This window comes from Capsicum annuum, chromosome 6, assembly GCF_002878395.1.
Source record: "Capsicum annuum cultivar UCD-10X-F1 chromosome 6, UCD10Xv1.1, whole genome shotgun sequence".
In the NCBI taxonomy this organism is placed as follows: Eukaryota; Viridiplantae; Streptophyta; class Magnoliopsida; order Solanales; family Solanaceae; genus Capsicum; species Capsicum annuum.
Genome location: NC_061116.1, coordinates 68,151,032 through 68,160,471, shown reverse-complemented (window position 1 = coordinate 68,160,471; position 9,440 = coordinate 68,151,032). Strand labels below are relative to the sequence as shown.

At 35.5% G+C, this 9,440-nt stretch overlaps 1 protein-coding gene across 2 annotated transcripts; it reads right to left on the bottom strand.

Moving 5' to 3' along the window:
- Window positions 1-329: 329 nt before the first annotated feature.
- Window positions 330-7,955, bottom strand: LOC107873359 (ABC transporter I family member 6, chloroplastic). Of its 2 annotated transcripts, none has more exons than XM_016720187.2 (6): window positions 7,529-7,955; window positions 6,622-6,672; window positions 2,156-2,377; window positions 1,908-2,030; window positions 1,370-1,546; window positions 330-893 (listed from the first exon to the last, which is right to left on the bottom strand). In XM_016720187.2, exons 1-6 carry the CDS (start codon window positions 7,817-7,819, stop codon window positions 807-809), a joined length of 951 nt encoding a protein of 316 aa, XP_016575673.1. In that variant the 5' UTR covers window positions 7,820-7,955; the 3' UTR covers window positions 330-806. The 2 variants fall into 2 exon arrangements, with proteins under 2 accessions (XP_016575673.1, XP_047270704.1); XM_047414748.1 differs by having other exon boundaries at window positions 1,908-2,063; window positions 7,529-7,937.
- Between the last annotated feature and the right edge of the window lie 1,485 nt (window positions 7,956-9,440).

Genomic DNA, 9,440 nt, shown 5'->3' with positions numbered 1-9,440 from the left:
TTTGTTCTAATATCCAACGTCTTAATTTATGGTATCGATTCCTCCATTAACAATTAAGATAACGATCATTAATTTATTAAACCACGTCATAATAACATTTTTCGTATTGGAAAAAGACATTTTACTACTTGTACTTTATGTTAAAGAGTTGATAAATTAAAGAAATCTGGTCTCCCTAGGCAAAAAACATATATGCCTAGAATGGTGATCAAATGAACGTCGACTATCAATACAACCAAATAACTCAGGAACTAAGAAAGCAATTGGTCCTGATAGAATTAAGAGGTAAAATGTCGCTCACAGCATTGGCACTCAGATAGATATCAGGCTTTTTCCAGAAAGAAGACCAGACCTTTTTTTATTAAAAAAGGAAAAAAGGAAAAGAAAACTGGGCTTGGAGGAAGGGAATGAAGGAGTAGGTTACAACCACGGAATTGAACCTTCACAAGAAGGTGAAAGTTTAGATAGCCAACACAAACTAATCTACTAGGCTACAAAGATTCCCAACACAAACTAATCTATGACTTAGAAAGAAAAAGAAAAAAGATGGATAGAATACATGACTCAATCCCATGTCATCAAAATTCCCCTCTCGGCCCACGTCAGGGGACATAGTTTATCCTCAGTTCCTTAACTCTTGCATCTTGAGACAACTGCGCTTCGACATTTTGAGTCATTTGATATTGATGAAAAAAGTGGAAGCATCACTATTACCACTTTCTTAAATACCGTTGGAGCAGTAAAAATATTTCCTCTAGTAGCTGATGAGGCGAACCAGAAATTTCATCATCATGGAGGGCAGGCCTTCATGCGCCAGAAATTGCTTTGTAGCCTTCTTTCTCCAGAACTTTAGCTATTGATATGTCTCCAGTCTTCACGATTCTCCCGTTCTCCTGGAAATGGAAATCAGATATTAATTAGTGACAACTAAACTAATGAAAAGGTAGAGCTAAAATACACGTATAACACAAAAACTAATCCATATAGGGATTTGATGTTCTTGGGCACCATTTACTATTGAGTAACGACAAGGGAAAAAGACAAAGCAAACAAAAGTCGAACCGTGATTAACCAAGCAATGAAGACCCTAACACTCAATCCAAACATATCACTTACCATGAGTACCATCAGAACCGTACCAACACTGGGAAAACTTAAAAGAAGATGAATATCTTCTGCAGCTTATCTATATAATAAAACATACAGATGAGCATCATAATACAGCAAGGTCCTTAGTGTACCGTTGAAGCTACCTAAGTGAGCAAGATTAGAGAATGCAGATAATATGAAGAAACAAATTCTATTTGGAAAATCTAGCGGTCAAACTGCTTCTTTGTCGTTCCTCTTTGTTGAGTATCCACTTGCTTACCATGATATGGATATAGGTCGGCGTGATGAATTCTAATAATCGTAAGTAATGAGTAATCATCAACACTGAATTCTTTGGCGATAGAAGTCCATTTACTGCCTTTGCTACGTCTCGAAGTGCGTCGACATCTAAACCAGAATCGATCTCATCCAATATTGCCAAGTCAGCCCCTAGAACCTGTAGCAAACAAGAAACTTTAGAGAGCTCTGACACTTTGACTTTCAGTCACAATGCTTATTATAGTTATGAACAGAAACCATCTCTTCCTTTGATATAAAACTGAATTACAAAGTTATATAATTTCAATTATCTGGTATGAAAAGTGAAGACCAACTTGAACAGTATATTAAAGAAGTCATAATCGTACAGTTACTTAAAAATTGGTTACAATAGACCCTTGATCATATTGGATACTCATTAAATAGCAACTTTGAAACATAAACATGGATATTGGATACTCATTAAATAGCAACTTTGAAACATAAACATGGATATCATGGTCATGATTGGAGATGGAAAGATAGGGAGCATGGAATACCGCTAGTTGCAGAATCTCATTGCGCTTCCTTTCTCCACCACTGAATCCTTCATTTACATTTCTGTTCAAGAAGTCTATCTTCATGTTGACAAGTTCAAGCTTCAGGGCAATGTACCCGTAAAACTGCACATGAGAATTATCCAAGATTGGAAGTACCTATCTGCCTCTTCTAGGTGAGAAACAAGGCATAAAATTCCCTATGGTACACGCTAATATTCATACAATATGAAGGTAGCATATGTAGATACCTCAATTGGTCCCAGCTCTGGCAGTCCAAGTTTCCTCCTTTGAGCATTATACGCCATATTCAGAAAGTCAATATTGCTTACTCCAGGTATGGCAACTGGGGACTGGAAGCTCATAAAAAGACCAGCAAGTGATCTTTCCTCAGGTTCCATCTCAAGTAGATTCTCGCCTTTGAATGACACACTGCCTCCTGTAATTTCATAATCTGGATGCCCAACAAGAACCTGAAACAATTCAGGTAATAAAAAAGCTTTAATCAAGGAACAACATTTCATTGCAAATGGCAATCATGGCGGCAGGAAAGTTAGCAAGAAGACATATTTCTACTATTATAGAAGAGCCAGTATATAGTGGTATCAACATGTCTGCTTAAAGACATTTTGCTTTTGTCTGGGGGTATTCTAGACTTTTAATGAGACCAAATTGCAACGTGTAATTTATCCTAAAATTGAAGAGCCACCGCAACAGAGAATCTGGAAATTTCTCTATTCTCATTTCTCTCTAGCCTCTCGGTCATCGAAGCTGCTCAGTCATCGTCTTGTTTCTTTTTGCTCTTCATCTCCATTTGGTTTCAATTCATCGTTGTTTTTCAATTCTGGTGAGTTTTCTCTATTATCCCTTCGTAAAATGTAGAATTTTCTCTATTCTTCCCTTCCTAACTCTTAATTCAGGAGAAGTAATAATTAATTTTTCCTCCATTTACTTCGACTTGGAGAAGCGAATTACTTTTGGTATTCACATCAAGCTCGATTATGCGGGCAAACAAATGCTCATCCTATGCCGAAACCTCAATTTTGTGCAAGGTAACAGCTGTTGATTTATACGTGGCTTCTATCTACTAAATAGCGAGTACTAATTTAGGTGTCCTTTACAGAATCATCTCATTTTGCTAGAATTACCTTCAGTGTATCACCCAACTGTAGCTTTCTCTGTTGATTGTTTACTTTGATGGATACAAGTATTATTCAGGTTAGTTATTTAGTATTTATCTAATCTAGTATTTACACGCCAAGAGGCATAGTCTGAGAATCAATGTTGTAATTTGCCAGAAAAGCTAATGTGAGTGTTAATTATTGTAATTTGTTTGAAATTCCGGTGACAACTAAGTGCAAACAGATTTAAAAATCCAGTGCTAACTGTTTCTCCCTGAAATGCGTAGAGGCTGCAATTTACTTGACATCTGGGGACGGGTAAGGAGAGTTCGAAGCTACTGTCTCATATCTCCTCTAAATTAAGTCTATAGCTCACTAGCATTTAGATCTTAGATCTGCTTCTGGTCATACATCTATTTAGAGGCAAATATTACCTTCTAATACTTGAGTTTATGAATGGCTGAAGTGATATACATAGCAGGTTTCTCTCAAGGTGCCTGGTATCTATGTTTGATTGAATGAGCCTGCACATAGATGATTCACATCTCATGCTGTTCTATAATTTTCACATCTGAAACTACAAATAGTTATAGAATTAACTCACTATCGACCAAGTACTTTGATTCATCTTTGTAGATATTCATGCACTGCCCGCTACATTCTCTTAATTAAGGCCATCATTCGTATTTAGGATTTATTAATGGTTAGCTAAAACGAGTTCATTGATTTCCACTCAATGAAGGGATATTTTTAATAGAATCCTCAAATATTCAGGTGTGCATAGCCTGTAGGAAGTGCTGATAATTCTTTCTTTTCCAAATTTCTAGGGCAATCTGGAAGATTGTGGGTCTCTTTATTTCCATATCCATTAATTAATTATTGATTCAGTTACCCCAAAAATGTGCAAGCTGTAATAAAAATAATACAGCATACTTCTTACATGGGTATGACCCTAATTGGTTCTGTTCTACCAACTTAGAGAACTATTAAGTCCTTTGCTTCATCTAACTTGAAAGCTTCTAAGTCCTGCTCTTTCTTGTTCTTCTCATCACTTTGGAAGTTGTCTTACTGCTAACTCCGATGACTATTGTCTTTCTCGACTTCTTTGGCATAGTGATATGATTAGATACTCTTTGAAGTTTGACCTCTGTATTCACAGCTTGGGTATAGTATGCATCTTAGTTGTTTTCCTGAATATAGCTCAGAGCTTGATCATTTAGTCATGTCTTTAGAACCCCTTAGTATATATTGATTATATTTGACACATTCAACCAGAATTCTCTGGTGAATTTTCTAATAACTTAAAAAAAAAAAAAAAATTAAGCATTTTGTTAGCTACTTATAGTTTTTATGATCTAGAACGTGATTATAGTGAAGATTATCAAAAAATGTATTACCGTTATCTCATTGATTTAAAATAAATTGTTCTGTCATTACTATAATATATTTTAGTAGATAAGTTTCTGACTTCCATTTTTAGAAGTCAGATTGAAGAAAAACCAGGGAAACATGTGACTGAAGATGCTTTAAAGAGTTATGTCGGACTACTAACCCAACTCAACTGTTACTATTCTCTCTACTACTCTTACACACTTCCATTTGACAAGAAGCCCACCACTGAAAATTTCCGCAGGTACTTTGTCAAGCACCGCAACAACATAGCTATAACGAGACATGCCAAGTACAAGATTGCTACCAACAATGTAGTGGGTGATTGTGTTCTTGTATCGGCTTTTGCCAATGCCCGCTTCCATCCATATGTACAATAACAACAACATACCCAGTCTTTCCCACCAAGTGGGGTTTGGGAGGGTAAGTATATGCAGTCCATACCACAACTTCAATTGTGAGATAGAGAGGTTGTTTCCGATAGACCCCTGGCTTAAAATATAGCAATCTAAGATAAGATAAGGAATAATAATAGAACAAGATACAATTGAAATTAACACATACAATAATACCAAAAGCAAGATACTCCAAGTATACACCAAAACATACAACATCCTAACTCTGACTAACCTTCTACCCTAATTCGCCTCCTCCACAACTTCCTATCCAAGGTCATGTCCTCGGTAAGCTGAAACTGCTCCATGTCATATCTAATCGCCTCCCTCCAATATTTCTTCGGTCTACCTCTACCTCGCTTGAAACCATCCCTAGCCAACCTCTCACACCTCCGAACTGGGGCATCCGTGCTCCTCCGCATCACATGACCAAACCATTTCAACCTTGCTTCCCTCATCTTGGCTTCCACCAAAGCCACTCTCACCTTATCCCGAATAACCTCATTTCTAATCCTATCTTTTCTAGTATACTCACTCAACCACCTAAGCATTCTCACCTTGTCTCCTTCATCTTCTGGATGTGGGTCTTCTTAACAGGCCAACACTCCGCCTCATACAACAAAGTCGGTCTAACCACCACTCTGTAGAACTTTCCTTTAAGTTTGGGAGGTACCTTTTTGTCACACAAGATACCGTAGGCGATCCTCCATTTCATCCACCCTACCCCGATCCGATGAGTGGCATCCTCGTCAATTTCTCCATTCTCCTGAATCATCGACCCCAGATACTTGAAACTATCTCTCTTACAGATATAATGAGTGTCAAGCTTAACAACCACATCGGACTCATGAGACTCCTCGATGAACGTACACTCCAAATGTTCCGTCTTGGACACTCAACCTAAACCCTTTAGACTCAAGAGTTTGCCTCCAAACCTCCAACTTAGCATTAACTCCACTACGAGTCTCATCAATCAAGACTACATCATCGGCAAAGTGCAAATAATAAGGCACCTCATCCTGAATGTGCCGCGTCAAAACATCCATCACCACGGCAAAAAAAAACGGACTAAGAGTCGATACTTAATGGAACCCCATCAAGACAGGAAAGTGCTCCTAGTCCCCACCCCCAGTCCTAACCTGAGTCTTGGGTTACATATGGATGTAACCCCATCCATATGTAAATACTATATTAATGTAAGAATGGGTCTTCTCACATTCATACAACATGCCATGTAAATAAAACTATGCTTTTGCTGTGCAATGATTATTCATCTGGCTTTACATTAGTTACAACAAACATAAAACTACACTCAAAAATACAATTTCACATCAGCAGACGTTGGGCCCGTGCTCGTAGGGGCTATTACCATCTAGTGGAGATAGAAGAGAAAGTAAAGCTAAAAAATTAATTTGAGGATATTTCAGGTGAAATAATGGTTCACTCACAAGTTTTCAATTTATTCCAACAGAAACTCATGTCCTAATACAATTAACTTCCAAAATACACCTTTTCAACTTGAACTTCAAACACTTGTTTTTTTTTTCTAACTTCAACCAAACGTCCAAATGCCTACTAAAATGCAAGAAAAACAAAACGAGGTGATGCTAGTGCCAACCAAAGAGATCATTCAAAAGAACAAAAAGGAATGTATCTTTTGTTATAAAACATCAGGGAACAAAGAAAAATAGAACAGCCAAGAAAAAGGTGTATGCACAAATAACATCATCCAAGAACCAAGGTCAATTACCCTAATCAATAATAATATTCCCGAAGTGGCAGATCGGGGGAAAACAACAAAAAAGCACTAACCTTGGCAAAGGTGCTCTTTCCAGAACCATTCTTACCCATTACAGCGTGTACCTGTTTCAATATAACAGCAAAGTCAGAACTTGGACAATTCTAACCTGTTTAAGCCTGTGACAAAAGGAATGGATAAGACTACATCTCATTGGAAAATAACAAAAACTAAAAAAAATTGAAGAAGAAAAAGAAGAGAAATTATTTTTTATACTGTTCAATTAACCTTTTACCCAGTTACTACTAATTTCTCCAACTATATATACTTTGAAGAAAATTGAATAAGAAAAACGAAGAAAATTCTTGTTAATCTCTAGTACATTTAACCATTTATCCAGTAATACCAATTTCTTAGATATACACAAGTTTCCTCCCAGTTTTCTAAGTTACCGAGAAAGACCAACAAAAATCACTATATTGAATTAGCAAAAAAAGAAAATACAAGAAAATATATTCATTCTAATTCAAAATTCAAAAATACTTAATAGCTTCAGTGAAGGGGAGACTTAGAGTAACTAGTAAGGTTGTTGCCATGTGAATAGGAGGTCATGGGTTAAAACCTTAGAAACAGCCTCTGACAGAAATGCAAGGTAAGGCTGTGTACAATAAACTCTTAGTCGGGCCCTTCCCCGGAACCTGTGCATAGCAGAAGCTTTAGTGCACCAGGATTCCCTTTATTTACTTAATAGCTTCAGTAAAACTATCGAATGAACCTAAAGACTTCGGTAGAACTATGAAATACCTCTGAAATCTTCTGGTGATATTATCAAATATAGCTAGAACTGCAATAGAATTACCAAATATAGCAAAAACTTGGGTACAATTATGCAATAAGCTAAAACAAAATAGGGTAAATTTATCAAACATAGCTACTACAACTTACGTAGAATCATCAAATATATGTAATTGGATTGAATACCTCGCCTTGGCGGACAGTGAGGTTAACGCCTTTGAGAATTTGTTGCTTTGACTCGGCTATGACAGCAGAGAGGTCTTTCACTTCAAGTAAAACCTTCGGCGAGTCATCACCGCGGTCGGTAGCGGAAGACGATGGAGACTCGACACTCATGGCGGCTTTAACTCTGAGAGTGAACCGAACTCGGGGAAAATTACGGCGGTGAGAACGGAACGAATTGATGTTAGGTAACGGCGAATTTTTGGAGGAGACAAATGGGGAAGTAGAAGAACAAGACGGACTGAAAATGGCCATCGGAACAAGTTTGTTTGATAAGACCTACCAGGCTTGTGGTGGAATTATCGGTCCTTAACCATGTCTCCAGTTCAATTCCCCTTTATTAGGAGTGTTTTAACTCTCATATAGGATTTGTCCGTGTAAATTTATATTTAATCGACTTTAGTATAGATATACTAGTATACATACTCGCTCGCACGATACACGGATAATATTAAAATATTATTTTTAATATTTTTATATAGTAATATCTTGTTTAAGTTATCATATTACATTTAAAAAAAAAATCAAACATTGACATTATTTCTCAATGAGCCCTCTCTTTTCATATATTGTTGATGTGCAAATAATAAAAAGATAATTATATTATTATTTACTTATCGGTTTTTTAAATCAATTATCTATAATATTTTATTCTCAATCTTATTTTGGTTCATTCTTAATATATCGTAACATTTTGTATGGTATACAATATTAATTTTTAATACTTTTATTTTCAACAAACATTATAAATAGTTTATACTTTTTGGACGAATAACTCAATGGGAAGATGTATCTTAATTACTGTAGATGTACTCTAAAAGTAAAATTTTCAAAATCAATATTTTTATCGAAATGTATTTGAACATGATTTGTATAATTTTGTTTTAATAATTTTGTATATTTATAGTACCTTCATCCGACATGCTCAGAAATTTAATTTTCATTTTTTATATAAAATTAAATTTTAACCTATAATATTGAACTATCTTTATTTCGATTTATATAACATACTTTTCTTTTTAGTAAGTCACCAAAAAAATAACATATTTATATATTAAGTGTAAATAACTATAAAATGATAATTCCATCCACCAAAAAAATAATTTATAGCTACACACGTATGTATAATTATTTATATCATAAATTTTAAAAGTCTTTGTATATATTTAAAATGTATATCTATTTAAAATATTTCATATAAATTGAGAAACAGGGAGTAAAAATTATAGGGAATAGTTTATTAAAATTTAAATTTTTATATATGAAAATAAATTTGAAGATAAAAAGCCCAAACCTAAAATAGGCCCAAAATAAAAGAGTATTTTAGTTTTTCTATACTTTTTTATTTTTATTTCTATATAAGAATATAAAAATTAAATAGGAAAGTATAGTAAGTAGTAAATGGCCCAAAGTATACATTTTCTTCTTTCCAGAACATTCACTTGCTTATTCAATGTAACACCCCGATGTCTTCTTAGCTAAATTCCGTCCTTGGAAAGTCTAAGCATTAGCTTTTAGAATGATCTAAATTAATTTTCATGTGGAATTTCCTAGATTTCAACCTTTCATTATGTAGATGACTGAATTAGCTTTCCAACGATATAAGATTCGTCAAAAACGGACCCTCGGTGAAGAAGTTATGAATAATTTAAAGTTCCACTTGTAAACATCGTCATTTTGGTGTCTAGCGCATCACGGAGAGGGTCAAATTGACAATCGTCAAATTCCAGTGGGCTCCGCGATGGTGGCGCATCGCGGAGGCACTCAATTTTCCACTCGTCTAATTCTAGTAGACCACCGCGATTGTGGCGCGTCGCGGTGGAACCCGAAATCGGGTTTTTAAGTTCAAATTTCTAGTTTCGTTTAGGAGTCATTA